The following is an 18,942-nucleotide window of genomic DNA, read 5'->3' as shown; positions in this document are numbered from 1 at the left end:
CCACTCTCCGGATCCTTTGACCCATCTATATATATCTGGAGAAACGTGTAGTACCCCTCACCAACATACCTTTCCACACATTGACCCATGCACCCCTCATCCCACTACTTCCTTCCCTCTAACAAACTGACATTCACCCCTGGCATTGGAAACAACCAACGTGGAACATTACCCAGTGCGACTGTAGGCCCCACTTCCCTCTCACTTAATCCATACTCCTCCACCAACTTCCCTATCACCCACCCAAACACCTTTACCTTGCCCACTTCCCTCTCCCAGCAGTCAGCCACAGTCTTAACTGCTGGATGCCCCTTCATGCTCCCCTTTAATCTGGCCCAGTACGCCAGTGCCAATTTATCTTGCCTCAGGACCAGCGGCATCTCCCCAACTTCCACTTGCAAGGCCTCAACCAACGTTGTCTTAAACACACCTACACACAGCCATAATGCTGTCGTCTGGACCACATCTAGACATTTCCAACACAGATTTAGCTGCATAAGCGTACAGAAAACACCCATAGTCAAAAATTTATCTAATCAGCGTCTGATACATACACACCAGAGTACGTCTATCCGCTCCCCAATCATACCCTACCACTGCCCGCATAAGGTTCATAGCCCTTCAACATCTCACAGCAATATACTGCACATGGATCCTCCAAGTCAACTTCTTATGCCAAGGTACTTGAATTCTGACACCCGCACCAATTCCTGCCCATACAATCTCACCCCTTCAACCTTTCTCCTAGAATACAACATAAAACACGACTTGGCCACTGACATTCTGCACCCCCAAGTCAGCAATCACACCTCCACACCTATATATATGTATTTACTTCATTACATTCCTTCCTCTTTTCCACATTGCCCCATCATCTGCATACAAAGCCATCCCCATCCCTGGACCCACTGCCCCAAACATGTCATCGATCAACACCACAAACAACACTGGGCTGACCACACTCCCCTGCGGCGTGCCATTAGCAACCTCAAACTCCCTGGACAGGACCTCCCCCACCTTCACCCGGGAACACCCTTCCAAACAAAAAACTTGAAATCCAGTTATACAGCCTACCTACTACACCCAACCTACTCAACTTAATCAACAGCCCCTCTCTCCACATGGTGTCATATGTCTTCTCCACATCAAAATACGCCACACACATCACTTCCTTCAACGTCAGTGCTTTTGCTATCTCAGTGCTAACCGTGACCAATGCATCTGGAGTCAACCTACCCCTCCTGAACCCACTCTGTACATGACTCACCAAACCCCTGTTCTCCAGAAAAAACTCAGCCTAGCCACCACCATCTTCTCCATCAGTTTACCCAGGTTGGCCGTCAATGCTATAGGTCTATAACTTTCCGCCTTCGTAGGGTCTTTACCTGGTTTCAAAAACGGTAACACCACTGCTCTTTTCCACCCAGCTGGAACAGTCCCAGACCTACACACCTTATTATACAGCTCCAACACTGCTCATCACACACAATCCGACACTTTTTCAACAATCACATAACATATTCAGTCTTCTCCCGGGGCCGTCTTCCTACACCTCTCCAAGGCTTTCTCCAATTCGTACATAGAGAACTCTACATCCATCCCCTCACCGGTCTCCTCTTTCCTCAGCATTACAACCCCAAGAGCCGATGGTTGGTGGATGTAATTGTTTTAATATTTAATTTCAATGCACATTTCAGATTTTAAGGAGATCTAGACAGTTTTAAAAGACATTTCTGTTTACGTACACATCATCATCATCATCTTCCGCTTATCCGGGGCCGGGTCGCGGGGGCAGCAGTCTAAGCAGAGATGCCCAGACTTCCCTCTCCCCAGACCCTTCCTCCAGCTCTTCTGGGGGGACACAGAGGCGTTCCCAGGCCAGCCGGGAGACATAGTCCCTCCAGCGTGTCCTAGGTCTTCCCCGGGGTCTCCTCCCGGTGGGACGGGACCGGAACACCTTCCCAGGAAGGCATTCTGGAGGCATCTGAAACAGATGCCCAAGCCACCTCAGCTGACCCCTCTCGATGTGGAGGAGCAGCAGCTCTACTCTGAGCTCCTCCCGGGTGACCGAGCTTCTTACCCTATCTCTAAGGGATCGCCCAGCCACCCTGCGGAGAAAGCTCATTTCGGCCGCCTGTATCCGGGATCTTGTCCTTTCAGTCATGACCCAAAGCTCATGACCATAGGTGAGAGTAGGAACGTAGATTGACCGGTAAATCGAGAGCTTCGCCTTGCGGCTCAGCTCTTTCTTCACCACGACAGACCAATACATCGACCGCATTACTGCAGAAGCTGCACCGATCCGTCTGTCAATCTCCCGTTCCATCCTTACCAGAATATCATAAAAAAGTTTATTTATTTCAGTAATTCCATTCAAAAAGTGAAACTTGTATAATGTATACATTCATTCCACACAGACTGATATATTTCAAGTGTTTATTTCTTTTTATTGTGATGATTATAGCTGACAACTAATGAAAATCCCAAATTCAGTATCTCAGAAAATTTGAATATTACTTAAGACCAATACAAAAAAGATTTTTTAGAAATGTTGGCCAATTGAAAAGTATGAACATGAAAAGTATGAGCATGTACAGCACTCAATACTTAGTTGGGGCTCCTTTTGCCTGAATTACTGCAGCAGTGCGGCATGGCATGGAGTCGATCAGTCTGTGGCACTGCTCAGGTGTTATGAGAGACCAGGTTGCTCTGATAGTGGCCTTCAGCTCTTCTGCATTGTTGGGTCTGGCGTATTGCATCTTCCTCTTCACAATACCCCATAGATTTTCAATAGGGTTAAGGTCAGGCGAGTTTGCCGGCCAATTAAGAACTGGGATACCATGGTCCTTAAACCAGATACTGGTAGCTTTGGCACTGTGTGCAGGTGCCAAGTCCTGTTGGAAAATGAAATCTGCAAATCCATAAACAGCAGGAAGCATGAAGTGCTCTAAAACTTCCTGGTAGACGTCTGCGCTGACCTTTGACCTCAGAAAACACAGTGGACCAACACCAGCAGATGACATGGTACCCCAAACCATCATTGACTGTGGAAACTTTACACTGGACATCAAGCAACGTGGATTCTGTGCCTCTCCTCTCTTCCTCCATACTCTGGGACCTTGATTTCCACAGGAAATGCAAAATGTACTATCATCAGAGAACATAACTTTGGACCACTCAGCAGCAGTCCAGTCCTTTTTGTCTTTAGGCCAGGCGAGATGCTTCTGACGCTGTGTCTTGTTCAAGAGTGGCTTGACACATGGAATGCGACAGCTGAAACCCATGTCTTGCATACTTTTTGATGATATTCTAATTTTATGACCAGCACCTGTAATATCTACCTACAAACATCTTTAAATCATCTATCTTAATTGCTTTATTTCTCTTCACTGTTTCTGTCCATCCCATCAGTCACCATAACTCTTATCTCTTGTTTTTTCAGAGCTCTGACATTGCAGACTACCAAAGGACAGACAAGGCCCATTGCAACAATTCTGGGATTGAAAGATGTAAACAAAACAAGATCTCTGCTCACATCACCCTGTAATTGGGGGAAACTGGAGAGTAGGCTGGCTTTTTGAGTTGTTTGCTAAATTAAAATTATCCAGGTAACTAATCTAATCTTAAATACTAATGTAAGTTGCTCTGTAAAATAGTGTCTGATAAATTACTAAAATATAAATGTGTACAGACTGATGGTGGGTGGGACGATGAATGCCAAATAAAAAGGGCCTTTCTGCTTAAATAAATTGGGTAAGAACCAGACAAACTGTATAGTATTTTTTTCAGTTTGGTTGTAACTCATAGTTTGTCTCATAGTTTGCCATTCCTCATCTCAACCTCTTTCCTAACTGCCTGGAGTCCTACACTCTGTCCTCAATTCTGGCCATCAGTGTTCTGGATCACGATGTTACACTGTGGGGCCTGACTGCTGAGAACACTACCGTCCTAAATATCTTTAAAGAAACATGCCACGTATCCTTCTACTAATACTAAATATGCATCTGTGTATTTAAATATTCTTTAACATTACTTGGATACTGCATACCACAGTCTCCAAGACCCCCGTCTCAGTCCTTAGTTTTTATGCTGCAATAGTTTGTGCTGGGGGACAAGGATCAGTTGGAATTCTGAGGTATCCTTTCCGTTCCCACTAGTTTTTTCATAGTCACTGTGTACCAATTCCTTTTGAGTATATGCACTTTGACAACTGGTAATGCAAAAAGGGTTCTATAAAAATAATCTGATGAACAGAAATCACTAGTGGGTGAGTGGAACATATAACCCACCCAACATAGGGTCAGCACAGAGGTTACTGTGCTGTTGTTTAGCAAAAACAATATGCTACACAAGTAGCTACATTAGAACTGTAGCTATAGCTACTGTATCTAACATTTTGCCGTCACTCGTGTCCACACAGTTTTGTCATGTTCATTTGGTGTACATGTAACAAACACCTAGATTGTTAACATGCATATAATACCACAGTAATGATTTTCACTTTACAAAGCAATCCATTTGATTCCCCTAAATCAAATGGATGTGCAACCCATCCATGCTAGCTGCACGTTTACCCCTCCCCTAAATTCCAATTGGTCACTTGTAGTCAGCTGACATTTGGCACAAATTTCACGCCACAGTAGATTTGCAAACCCTTATCCGTGGAACGCTATTTGTATCCGTAGTGTTTTGCTAAAATATTTCACAAGTACAGATTATTTATTACATATTCACAACTCAGAAAATACAAGTATGCAAATCTAACGCACTTGTAAATCTTTATGGCAGTAATTTTCTTTGACCCCCTCTATCAGAAAGGAACTAAATCTCAAGTGAAAGGGGTTGTATCTGTATATCGCGAGTTGTCTATGTATTTGGTGATTTGTCTGCGTAAATAAGGAGTTGTATGTGTAACTATTTTGCATACTTGCAACAAAAAAAAAATCTATATAGCTCTTGCAAGTCTTTAATTACGCATCTTTAAATACAACTACGAAATGTTAAACCGTGGTGTGGATTGATTTACAGGTGTTCAAATCGCTTTATTTTTTTAGCCCATACTGAAGGATCGGTGTTTGCAACGTTAGAGAAGTACAGAAATGATAATACATGCATTATGCACCACAACATAATCCTGAAACCACAGACTCTGGCTATAAGTGTTTTCCAAGTTACTGTAGGCAGACATTTAGCAAAACGTTTTTATTTAATTTCAAGTCAGTTTTAGAGTTTCGTTTTTACAGCCAATATACGCAGTGTAGCCTTTATGCTGAGCGCTAAATATTTAAAAGTATGTGATTTGCAATTTCTAGCCCATTGATACAATACACTCCTTTGTTGCCTTGGCTGTGTTGTGGGTCATTTTCATGCTGGAATACCCATCCACGACCCAATTGCAATGCCCTGGCTGAGGGAAAGAGGTTCTCACCCAAGATTTGATGGTACATGGCCCCGTCTATCGTCCCTTTGATGCTGTGAAGTAGTCCTGTCCCCTAAGCAGAAAAACGCCTCCCAAAGCATAATGTTTCCACCTCCATGTTTGACGGTGGGGATGGTGTTCTTGGGGTCATAGGCAGCATTCCCCCTCCTCCAAACACAGCGAGTTGAGTTGATGCCAAAGAGCTTGATATTGGTCTTATCTGACCACAACACTTTCACCCAGATCTCCTCTGAATCATTCAGATTTTCTTTGGCAAACTTCAGACGGGCCTGTACATGTGCTTTCTTGAGCAGGGAGACCTTGCAGGTGCTGCAGGATTTCAGTCCTTCACGGCGTAGTGGGTTACCAATTGTTTTCTTGGTGACTATGGTCCCAGCTTCCTTGAGATCATTGACTAGATCCTCCCGTGTAGTTTTGGGCTGATTCCTCACCGTTCTCATGATCATTGTAACTCCACAAGGTGAAATCTTCCATGGAGTCCCAGACCAAGAAAGATTGACAGTTCTTTTGTTTCTTACATTTGCAAATAATCACACCAACTGTTGTAACCTTCTCATCAAGATGCTTGGGATTGATCTTATAGCCCATTCCAGCCTTGTGTAGGTCTACAATCGTGTCCCTGACATCCCTGGACAGCTCTTTGGTATTGGCCATGGTGGAGAGTTTGGAATCTGATTGATTGATTTCTTCAGTGGACAGGTGTCTTTTATACAGGTACCAAACTGAGATTAGGAGCACTCCCATTAAAGAGTGTGATCATAATCTCAGCTCGTTACCTGTATAAAAGACACCTGGGAGACAGAAATCTTTCTGAATGAGGGGATGAAATACTTATTTCACTCATTAAAATGCAAATCAATTTATAAAAATAGATTTTTCTGGATTTTTTTGTTGTTATTCTGTCTCTCACTGTTCAAATAAACCTACCGTTAAAGTAATAGACTGATAACTTCTTTGTCAGTGGGCAAATGTACAAAATCAGCAGGGGATCAAATACTTTTTTCCCTCTCTGTACTTCTGAAAAAAGGTGAGCTAAAAGACAGATCCCAAAGCAGATGTCTTTACTATTTATAACCTATGTACTTGTGAGCTGTGTAATAAAACTACATAACACCAAATCTTTTAGCTCAATGACAATAGCCCCTTCAAACAGGAAATATGACATTAGTTTCTGTATGAGTACAAAATATACTGGCAGCATAATAACACCTAAATGGAACCCTTTCCACAGACTTGCTGATGGTACCGCCGGAGCATCTCCAGTTGTGCAGAGCGAACTATAATATGTGGTCGTATAGAGGCCAGCATCTGACATGCTTCCTCTGGACTCCAGCAGTGTATCTGTGAACAGTCCAGCAGACTAGGTTAGCAGTACAGGCTAGCTAGAAGCAGTGGCTATTAAAAGAAAACCAAATAAGTGTTTGCTTGCTAAAGCCATTGACTCACCCGTATGAGATATGCAGCAGCAAGTGTAGCACTTCGACAGCGCCCAGCCTTACAGTGAACATACACACTGGAGCCCTTTTCCCGATGACCAAGGGCAAACTCCACTCCTCTGTGCAGGTTCTCTAGACTAGGCACACCTGTCAGGTCTACTGTGCTGAGTTGCAGCTGCTCCACTCCAGCAGCTTTCCACTCCTGTTTCAAAGAAAACAAAGCAGTGCAACTTTACATGTCCAGTAATAAACTCAAAACATGCTATGTTCTTATGTTCTTTTTTTATTACATTCCCCACATGAACACACACACACAAAATGCTTTGGATCGTGTGAGCATAAGGGCATAATTAAGTTCCTGTTTTAATCAGAAGGTCTCTGTTTCTGTGGTATAAACACTTCAACAGCAGTGTCAACTTACTAAGAACGCTTCTGGGTGTAGAAACTGGGTTGATCCTCGTCTACCACTGATTCCCATTGTGGTAAATATAATCAAAATAGTATTTCGCTTACCTCAGTGGAGTTGCAGAAGTATTTTGTTTCATATTCCTCGTTCATGGTTATCACCCCTCGGACGTTTTCTGTCTGTACTAGCTGGAAATAAAACACGTAGATAAAATATATCTGCCATGTTCTCCTCATTAGAAAACCTGTGGTGCGTGCATGTCAGCTGAATGTCTAAACTGGAGGTCAAGTAACAAACATTAATCAGATACCTCCACTGTCATAGTTTTGAAAGGTAGGGCTCCTAGAATGACAGTCTGATCCACGCGATTGAACCACCGTCTTGATGATACTTTTTCCATGACAACATTATACGCCAATGTGGGATAAAACAGTAGTCTTGCTAAGGTGCCAGACATGCTGGTGCCAAACTGTAGTTTATCACGTAATTAGCGCTTCAAAAAAAGACAATCCGAGTGAACACAAAGACCAAAAACAAACTAAATGATTGGTAGGAAAAGATTGAGTTCAATTGCGGTATCTAACTACTTCGCCTAGTGTCCCGGAGGTCTAATTACATACGAAACAAAAGGTTGGCTCAAAAACAGAACATCAAGACAACGTATCTTTAGAACATATGTAGTTAGATTTAGAGAAATATTGTATTTAACCTGTTTTGACAGAGAATTCACATTGACACCCTCTTTTCTAAAGAGGAATTAATACGGGCAGGTTTCAATTCAATTAAATGTATTTCCATGTCAACAAGTTGATAGGAATTTGTCTTGGTACAACTCTCAAACATAAAAACAAAAACTTAAAAGACATACATCATAAGTACAAATGGGACATTAGACCAAAACCCTGCAGACAAAAGACAATACCCCCAATACCCCAGGTTCTATGTGCTTATCTTAGCTATAAGACTGTTTTATGTTTCGACAATATGTTCACTGGCAGACAACATATTGACTGGCAAGCAAAATCTACTGTCAGCTGAATCAGCTGAGAAACATTAACTTGTGTGTAGTTGCTTAACGCCTTTATATTTTATTTTGTTTCACTTGCAATTAGAAAATTTTGGTTTTTCCCTTGCACGCAACTAAGAGCAAAGGGGACAATAAACCACATTAAACAACATGGTGAATAGCAATGCAATATTTTTGCATCAAATTATTCGATTCTAACCATATGACATAACATCCTCTCTTGAGAAAGGATTGAGAATGTACCATGTTATGACAAGGGGGACACATGTTATTATAAATGGCACAAGGGTCGAAATGCAACTTGCAAATACAATGGAAGAGTATTCAAAAGAAAGTATATTACTCAAAACGGCTACACAAAAACGGCAGCAAAAATTATTTTGTCGTACTTTTACTTAATTGTTTTTAGATCTCCTCGACCGTCACACCCCCAAACCCCTCTTTCGGAGAGTTTGATGGTAACTGCAGGAAAGACGGCCATTTTGCACAGCTCCCTTGCAAGATAGCTACAGTAGCTAGAAGTCCAAGTCTAAAAGTGAGCTGGTGAAGAAAATAATCGAAATAATTAATAAGCCAACAAACGTACACTGAGCAAACATTGACAACACACTGTGTTGGCGGAATACGTAGCTAGTCGCATTTAAAGTTAAGCCATCAAACAGGTAAGTAGGCTGAAAGTAAAGTTATTTGCCAGCTAATTTAGCTGACTAGCTAGCTAACGTAGCTATTAAATGTGTTAGTTAATCAGTGCTAAAGCGACGCACATTTGGCTTGTTTATGGATCAGTCAGCTGGCCCGGCAAAGAGGGTCACACAACATGCGTCATTACACTACTGTACTGCTTTACATGAAGATTGATAGCCAGTGTGTTTTCCAAGTTCGCACTGAAAAAGAAATGCCAACACTGAAAATGGTAGCATTTCATCAACTACAGTTAAAACCCTGAACTAATCTGCCTGATCATGTCAGATATATGTCAACAAGGTAGCTAACGTTAGCTGCTTTTAGCTACCAACAAGCCTGGTTCTTGCCAGAAGCAAGCCACTGTAGCTTGGCTGATGATAACTAGCAGCAAAACATTTTCAGTCAAACAGAATAACGGCTGACATATGGAAACGAGTTGGATACTAAGATTGTTTTATTTTCTGCTCGCCTAAGGTTAGAATTAAAATGGCGAAATAGTCTGGCTGTCTATATTTAACGTTACTAGCCAGCTTACTGACGTACACTGTTACGGTAACCTAGCAAGATTGCTAACAAACATTGTATGTTAGGTTAGCCAGTAGTTACTGTTTCTACCAACCAGCATACATGCTGACATTCCACACCGCTATATTTTTACATTTTGAATAATATATCCTAAAGTGTCTTTTGAATGTTTTAAATGTGTACGCCCATCATGAATCACTAGAGGTAATTAAATGAGGGGTGAGGTCAGTCTGCTTCTGACTGAGGCCATATAAACCAGTCCAGTAAGAGGCTAAACTACACAGCCGGCTTTTAGGGTTGATTGGTGAAGGTGTCGTCCGGCGGGGTTTATGGCCGCTAGCTAACGCTGTCTTTTGGGAGTATTTTTGTCAGGCTGGTCGCTCGGTCTTAATGTTATTACAGTACTAGCATCGCTTACAGTACGGTTTTGGGAACATTGTTATCGTTATGAAAAAAATGCATTCACTCACTACTGTAAGTCGCTGTGTCTAAAAATGGACCTCAAAAGGTATATTCATTCAGGCAAAACGTTTTAGTTGCAATTGTTTTGTCTAACGGTTTTCATAGAACAATTTCAGGTCGGTTACCATCTGTTTTGATTAAACGGGGAGGGCCTTGCCTAAATTCTTCCAATAGAAAATGATGCACGCTTTTTTTTTTATAGGTTTTCCGACTAAAACATTTCGTATGGAGGAATACACATTTAATAGAAACGGACGTATCATTGGTCAAAATGCCTGTTGGTCATTCCTGGTTGTGCTCTGTTTGAAATGACTAAAATGATTATATTTTAACAAAAAAACTTAATTGCCTAACATCTGGCTCAGACATACATCACAAACGCAGCATCTATGCTTAATTAAATAATGTGTGTTTTAAGTAATGCTTTTATTTTTTTAAGAAATCATATTAAACTTGATGAAAACAGCTTACATGTATGTAAAAAATGTATATAATAATTTTAATATAATAACCGTCAGGTCAAAGGTTAACTTGGGGCAGTATAATGTGCACTGTCTTGCAAGTATTTTGTCAACATTCAGTTGGGTGGAGATTGCAAAAGGAAAAATTCACATTTTATTAGTGGATTTTGTGGTTTTGCTTAAAAAATCTGTTGCCTGTTCTGTAAAAACATAGGACACATTTTATGGACACAAGTTTGGTCAAACAGACCCCCTAGCATAAATAGGTGGTCATAACCTCACATTCCTTCCTATTTCACATTATGAATAAATGATGCAGCATAATGTTTGAAGTGTTTCCATTTACAAAAATGGATCATATAAAGCTATCAGTTATTCAGTCTTGTGTCACTGATGCATTTTAATTTTACCCACAGCACTGGTAATGTGCTTCACTGGATAGGTATGGTATGCATGACAATTTGAAATTGTCTTATGTGTAGATTTTTGATGGAACCATTCATTCCAACCTGTTACATATTTGTGTGTATAGCTAGATTTCAAAAGCAAATCATCATTGCTGACACTTGTATTGTTGCTTAAAACACCAAAATATCAATATCTGTCAAATGTTAAATTCACAACAATTGATCATTGTCTTTATTTGTTATAACAGAATAAAAGGCAGAGGAACCGTTTCCAACGTGACAAGCAAACCCAGGGTAAGTCGTAAGGCCAGGCATTTGCCAACATGATTCACTCAATCTAGCTACTGTTTAGTGGCACACTCAAAGTAATTTTAAGAAACAGTCTCAGGTGGCTTATAATGGTATCCAAAGAGCAGTAGTAGTATTGGGTCACTGATACAATATGGCTATTTGAATGCCTTGACGCAGAGCAGCTAGGCTATTTAAAGTCACAGAGATTGACAGTTTTCATCACATGGGCAGAAGCACCATTGGCTATACATATATTCCATGTTTAGTGACAAATGTGAAACAGGGCACAAGTGTAATTGTTAACATATTTACCCACAACTCACCTTAAAGTAGTTACATGACTGAAGTCACAGTTTCATGCTAAAAAGATACTTTGATGGAAGGTGTTGACCCCGGTAGATTTTATAAGTTTTAAGGTGTAACAAAATGCAAGTACTAAATACACACATTGACATGTATAACGGCAGCAGCAGCTTGGTGCTCCTAAGAAATCAGCTAGAACAATGTTAGCCTACATTTATGGTCAAAACACTAGCTAAAGTAATAAAGACCTGAAAGTGATGGCCTTTCGCAACAGTCATTCAAACTGTATGACCTTTAGAATCTTGCACACAATTTTTCCCTTTATGTCTGTCATTTTCATAATGTAAATTTACTATATATGCCGTCTAAGTATATTTTATGGAGACTGGAGTCTTTCTTTTAGATTTTAAACCACTCTTCATTGTCTGGAAACTTTGTTAAATCTAAATAGTTCCATATCGTACATTTTTCAATGTTTTTGTTACTATATAAATCCATGTGTTCATAGTTTTGATATATTTTATTCTACAATTTTTACTACTATTCTACAATGTGAAAAATGGTAAAAATGGAGTCACATTCTTGAATGAGTGGGTGTCCAAACATTTGACTGGTAGTGTATCTTAAAGAAATTAACGTATTTACACTTCTAGAGCATAGACAGAATAAGCATATCAAGCCCCCGATTGTAAAACTCACTGCCTTGCAGCTGCTGTCCAACTGCGTAATTTCAGCCATGAATTTGATTCCTGGTCGTGACAGTGCCCGGGGCTAGAGTCAACGCTCACTTTTTTCTTGTTTGGCCCAGCACCCAAAAGCCTGCTGGGCCAAACAGATTTTCTTCTAGTATGAACATTGTTTGTGTGTGTTTATACACAGTTGTACTCATAAGTTTGCATACTCTGGCAGAAATTCTTCCATTGATCTTGAAAATATGACTAATCATGCAAATTTTCATTTATTATCACAGTTGTTTGGCACCTTTTTAAATCATAATCATAACAGAAATCACCCAAATGGCCCTAATCAAAAGTTTACATACCCTTGAATGAGTTTGTTTGCTGTCATGTGGATTCCCTGAGCAGGCTAGATACTGAGCCAAGGGGAGCCGAAAAGACCTGTGTACCAAGGTAATGGAACTTTATAAACATGTTGCCATATTTTCTTATTATTGTGACATTCTGTTATTACCTGCAGTTGAATGTGAATCCCATAAGAAATGAGATGTTCTGCCTGCTCACTCATGTATTTTTTTTTTTAAACAAATGGTACATATATTACCAATTCTCCAAGGGTATGCAAACTTTTGAGCACAACTGTGTGTGAGCTGTATATTTTGGTGCTGTCAAACGATTAAAATAAATAACGTCTGTAGTTAATCACGATTAGTCGCAATTTTATAATGTGTTCAAATTTGGTCCTAAGTTAAAAAAGAAAATCTGTTTTAAAAGCAGTGCATTTTGTTAAAGGCATTATGTTTTATTGTAAACTGGACATTGCTTGATTTTATATAAATTATGTGCAGGAGCAGTTTTTTCCCAAGTTTGTCCATTAGAAGAGGCTGTGTCATGGCCCTTAAATGTCTCCCCTGAAATTATCACAATGAATGGCAGAATCTGTTGGTATCCCATGTAAATCTAAATAGAAAGTTGCTCTATGATCCAACACTTCTACAATGTTCTGTCATTGTGTTCTTAAGACATCAAGGTAAATAACCCTTATGTTAGGATTCTGTTCAAAACACCCTTCAGCCCCTCTCACTGGAAAGCTGCAGGCGTGTTATCCAACACTGAATCACACCTATCATTTTTTTAGATATTGTAGTTTATTAGGCTAAAACTTAGTTATAATTGGGTTTAGGGCAGCTTCCGCAAACATTTAGCCTTTTTGATAGGTGTTTGGCCATAGCCAAATACGTGTCTTAGTTAAATAATTTCCAAATGCCATACTTAAATTGGCAAAGGCATGAGGTTGGTAAGGTAGCCAGAAATGTTTATCCACAAACATTAATCAGTATCAGACATGTAATTTATTCATGCTCAGCATAGAAGTTATGCGATTGTAATATGGTGTAGTTGAAATTCATGTCTAGATTAGGCTATCAACAACATAACTTTGTTTTTAGCACGTTAAGTTCTTTTAACAGGTGGATTTGTGCACACACAGTCTAGGGATCAGTTTCAGATAAGGGTTGGAGGAGAAGCATGGCTGTTCTTGTAGGTAATTTTTTACTTAGAATTTCTAACTTTGAACAGTGCAGTCTGTGTTTTAACGTTTGAGTACCAACATGCTGTTACACCCCCTTCTGACACACGGCATGCTGTCGTTGAAAGCGTAGGCGCTCCATTTACGGCCGGTTTCACAGACAAGTGGTGAGTAAACGCAATTCATGACATTGTTATATTGAAAAAAGCTAATGTTAAGCACTGTCGACCACTCCAGCATAAGTCAAGTGCCAAATAAAGTTTCCCATATACAAATGAATGTGTCAGCTCCCGCTGTCAAGTCAAGCACCGCCTATGGTTCTGAGGCAAAAAAAAAGTATAACGTGTTAACAGCCACAAATAAAACAGCATTAAGCATTTTTTATTAATCCCAAATGTTAACTGACAGCTCATATCTTTTTTTGTTGGACTCTATTTATAATTGACCAAACTTTTTTGCAATCAGTCTAAATACAATACCCCATAATGACCAAGCTTTTTTCTGATATTTGTGCCAATTTATTGAAAGTATTTGGGCAGTTTTTCCCTTCCTTGTATATCCTCTCAACCTCTTCGTTGGGGATCTGAGATCTCTCCTCATGTTCACTGGGCTTTGCCAATCAAGGACATTCACACATTTGTGCCAAAGCCACTCCAGCGTTGTCTATGCTGTGTGCTTTTGTTCATTGTAATGCTGATAGATGAATATTCTCACCAGTCTTGGGTCCTGTGCATTCTGGATCAGGTTTTTTTCAAGGACTTTTAGGTATTTTGCAATGTTCATCCTTCCATCAATCCTGCAGTCTCTGAGTCTCTGCCACTGAGAAGCATCCCAGTAGTGTAATGCTCACACCACCGCTTCACCATAAGGATGGTATTAGCCAGGAGACGAGGACTACCTTGTTTGCCGGGTCTACTTTTTGGGATTCAGTCCTAATTGTTTGATTTTGGTCACATAAGACGAGATTATCGCTGTTAGTTCTGTTTGGCAAACTTCAGATGGCAAGTCATATGCGTTTTTTGCTCAGGAGGGGCTTCTGCCTAATCACTTCCGTTAAAGGTCTGATTGATGAAGTTGTCCTTCTGTCAGGTTCTTCCATCTCTGCTGAGAAATTCTGAACCTCTGTTAGAGTAGCCATTGCGTTCTTGGTCACCTCCCTGACCAAGGCCCTTCTCTGGCAGAAGGCTGAGGTTTTTCAGGACCCAAAACACTTGCCACAAGAACAGGTTCTTACCCACAGCAGTAGGCCTCATGAACATGCCCCCAGAGCCAAACTGACTGTAGCCCACTCCACACATGAACACACAACCCTCAACTGAACAAATCTACAACTCCTCCCCACATACACATGCAACCCTCACTGGACAATTCTTGCATTCTTGCACAACACCTCACATTTTTTTTTGTAATTTATAAAGCTCAGTCTACTTTTTCTATGCTCAGTCCACTATTCTTATTAGTCTTATTTATTTTGTACAAAATTGCTGCACTAACGGACCTGAACAAATTCCTTGTTTGTTGTGTGTCTTTAATTGTGAGACAATTAAACTCTTTTACCCTGGGGCCAACTGTGCTCATGGGAACTTTCAATGCTTGAGCAAAATGTTTTGTTTCATTACCTTCCTCAGATATCTCACACTTTTTGCTCTGACATGCACTGTGAAGTGTGGGACCGTATAGACAGGTGCGTGCCTTTAAAAGTTCTGTCCAGTCGATTGAATTTGCTGCAGGTGGCATTCAAAGCACAGGATGCATCTAAGCATAATTTGGAGTGTCATGGCAGAGGGGACAGCAAATTCACACTGTTATACAGGCTGTGTCACATGAAAAGATATATCATGAAATAATTGCAAAAAATGTGTGGGGTGTATCCTAATAAAATTGAAAGTAATAAGCATTGAATCTAATTGGGACCTTGTGAATCAAAATCTAATTGGGAGATCAGTGCCGATACCCAGACCCAATGAGATTTGACATGTTATTCAGGAAGAAAGGGAGAGGCTGAGGCAGAGAGGCTTTCTGTGGCTGCCCAAGAGTGTTACCAATACACCACAGGTTCTGTGTTTTATTCAGTTTTTAATGGATTTCTTGTCAGTTCTTACTCTAGCAATGGGGATTAAATCTGAGGTGCTTTTGGCCCATTTATATTTTAGATTTGGGTCATTTAGTCGACGCTCTTATCCAGGGTGACCTACAATAGTGTGTCCTTAAATGTTCATACTCTCTTTGTACTGGCTTTTCCAAGGCTGCCTCACACGCAAGGTTTATATATATATGTGTGTGTGTGTGTGTGTGTGTGTATGTATATGTGTATATATATATGAAAAAATGAAATGCTTCGTGTGCTGTTCATCTCTAAAAAGTGTGTGAACACAAAGCCTCTTGTCATATTAGCAGTGGTGTAATAATTCCGCCAAATGACGTTTGGATAGGGAACATTTCACCAAATGTAAGGACCTGACACAATTATGTCCAATAGAAAACATGCTTTGATGAAATCGCCCTTATCTGTTTTGTTCTGTTTTAATAAAACATTTCAAGATTTTCTATTTGGCACTCCAGTTTTCACTTGTCCGCAGTTTTTACCTGTTAAATTTGCATGAATTTAATTATAAGAAAATATACAAAATAAAAGCTGACATTGGTCAAGATTAATTCCCATGCTTGTTTAAGCACTGTAATTTAAGCACCTTTATTGGCGTTGTCATCAATATTGTGCTTAATTGATTATCCAGGTATGTGGACATGATATTGCTTGAATTATATCAAATAACTTTGAGGGTTTTCTGTAATCAACTCTTATGCACGTTAAATGCACCCTTGAATGATTCAAGTGTGTGTATATAATATATATATATATATATATATATATATATATATATATATATATATATATATATATATATATATATATATATATATATATATATATATATATATATATATATATATATATATATATATATATATATATATAAAATATACAGTCACCTAAAGGATTATTAGGAACACCTGTTCAATTTCTCATTAATGCAATTATCTAATCAACCAATCACATGGCAGTTGCTTCAATGCATTTAGGGGTGTGGTCCTGGTCAAGACAATCTCCTGAACTCCAAACTGAATGTCAGAATGGGAAAGAAAGGTGATTTAAGCAATTTTGAGCGTGGAATGGTTGTTGGTGCCAGTCGGGCCGGTCTGAGTATTTCACAATCTGCTCAGTTACTGGGATTTTCACGCACAACCATTTCTAGGGTTTACAAAGAATGGTGTGAAAAGGGAAAAACATCCAGTATGCGGCAGTCCTGTGGGCGAAAATGCCTTGTTGATGCTAGAGGTCAGAGGAGAATGGGCCGACTGATTCAAGCTGATAGAAGAGCAACTTTGACTGAAATAACCACTCGTTACAACCGAGGTATGCAGCAAAGCATTTGTGAAGCCACAACACGCACAACCTTGAGGCGGATGGGCTACAACAGCAGAAGACCCCCCCCGGGTACCACTCGTCTCCACTACAAATAGGAAAAAGAGGCTAGAATTTGCACGAGCTCACCAAAATTGGACAGTTGATGACTGGAAGAATGTTGCCTGGTCTGATGAGTCTCGATTTCTGTAGAGACATTCAGATGGTAGAGTCAGAATTTGGCGTAAACAGAATGAGAACATGGATCCATCATGCCTTGTTACCACTGTGCAGGCTGGTGGTGGTGGTGTAATGGTGTGGGGGATGTTTTCTTGGCACACTTTAGGCCCCTTAGTGCCAATTGGGCATCGTTTAAATGCCACGGCCTACCTGAGCATTGTTTCTGACCATGTCCATCCCTTTATGACCACCATGTACCCATCCTCTGATGGCTACTTCCAGCAGGATAATGCACCATGTCACAAAGCTCGAATCATTTCAAATTGGTTTCTTGAACATGACAATGAGTTCACTGTACTGAAATGGCCCCCACAGTCACCAGATCTCAACCCAATAGAGCATCTTTGTGATGTGGTGGAATGGGAGCTTCGTGCCCTGGATGTGCATCCCACAAATCTCCATCAACTGCAAGATGCTATCCTATGAATATGGGCCAACATTTCTAAAGAATGCTTTCAGCACCTTGTTGAATCAATGTCACGTAGAATTAAGGCCGTTCTGAAGGCAAAAGGGGGTCAAACACAGTATTAGTATGGTGTTCCTAATAATCCTTTAGGTGTGTGTGTGTGTGTGTGTGTGTGTGTGTGTGTGTGTGTGTGTGTGTGTGTGTGTGTGTGTGTGTGTGTGTGTGTGTGTGTGTGTGTGTGTGTGTGTGTGTGTGTGTGTGTGTGTGTGTGTGTGTGTGTGTGTGTGTGTGTGTGTGTGTGTGCGTGCGCACACAGTGGACATTAAGTCTACACACCCCTGTTAAAATGTCAGGTTCTTCTGTAAAAGAATGAATCAAAGATAAATCATGTCAGAACCTTTTTTACTTTAATGTGACCTATAATGTGAACAATTCAATTGAAAAACAAACTAAAATCTTCTAGGGAGAAAAATGAAAAATAAAAACCTTACAATAACCTGGTTGCATAAGTGTGCACACCCTCTTATAACTGGGGATGTGGCTGTGTTCAGAATTAACCAATCACGTTCATGTTAAATTGAAGTCATTACATACCTGCCATCATTTAAAGTGACTCTTATTAATCACAAATAAAGTTCACCTGTCCTAGTAGGATTTTCCTGACATTTTCTTAGTTGCATTCCAGAGCAAAAGCCAGGGTCCGCAGAGAGCTTCCAAAGCATCTGAGGGATCTCATTGTTGAAAGATATGAGTCAGGAGCAGGGTACAACATTTCTGAAGCATTAGATATACCATGGAACACAGCGAAGACAGTCATCAAGTGGAGAAAATATGGCACAACCGAGACCTTACCAAGAACTGGACGTCCCTCCAAAATGTATGATAAGACTAGAATACAACTGTTCAGGGAGGCTTCCAAGAGGACTACAAAATTAAAGGAAATACAGGAATTTTTGGTAGTACAGGCTGTGCGCTGCATGTGACAGTACACAGCCAGTCCTACTTCGTATGAATGGGCTATGGGGTTGGGTGGCAAGACGGAAGCCTTTTCATACAAAGAAAAACATCCAAGCCAGGCTGAAGTTTGCAAAAAACAATCAAGTCCCCAAAAGCACGTGGGAAAATGTGTTATGGTCTGATGAAACCAAGGTTGAACTTTTTGGCCATAATTCCAAAAGATATGTTTGGCGCTAAATCAACACTACATATTACCCAAAGAACACCATACACACAGTGAAGCATGGTG

At 40.3% G+C, this 18,942-nt stretch overlaps 2 protein-coding genes across 24 annotated transcripts in view; one reads left to right on the top strand and one right to left on the bottom strand.

The window, feature by feature from the left end:
- Positions 1-6,295: 6,295 nt before the first annotated feature.
- Positions 6,296-7,860, bottom strand: ptpmt1 (protein tyrosine phosphatase mitochondrial 1). The gene is made up of 4 exons (XM_010882498.4): positions 7,593-7,860; positions 7,390-7,470; positions 6,887-7,078; positions 6,296-6,781 (listed from the first exon to the last, which is right to left on the bottom strand). The coding sequence occupies exons 1-4, from the start codon at positions 7,737-7,739 to the stop codon at positions 6,650-6,652; spliced, it is 552 nt and encodes a 183-aa protein (XP_010880800.1). The 5' UTR covers positions 7,740-7,860; the 3' UTR covers positions 6,296-6,649.
- Positions 7,861-8,785: 925 nt separating this feature from the next.
- celf1 (cugbp, Elav-like family member 1) overlaps positions 8,786-18,942 on the top strand; it is a 41,749-nt gene continuing 31,592 nt past the window's right edge. For 22 of the 23 annotated variants that reach the window (XM_034296387.1, XM_034296364.1, XM_034296342.1 and 19 more), the window contains exons 1-2: positions 8,786-8,971; positions 11,097-11,142. The gene's annotated coding sequence lies outside the window, so the exon portion shown is untranslated. Of the gene's footprint in view, positions 8,972-11,096; positions 11,143-12,549; positions 12,573-18,942 lie in introns of those variants that run through there. The other variant, XM_034296393.1, reaches the window with a different exon arrangement.

The sequence above is a fragment of the Esox lucius genome, chromosome 2, assembly GCF_011004845.1.
Source record: "Esox lucius isolate fEsoLuc1 chromosome 2, fEsoLuc1.pri, whole genome shotgun sequence".
NCBI lineage: Eukaryota > Metazoa > Chordata > Actinopteri > Esociformes > Esocidae > Esox > Esox lucius.
This window is presented reverse-complemented; position numbering and strand designations above follow the sequence as displayed.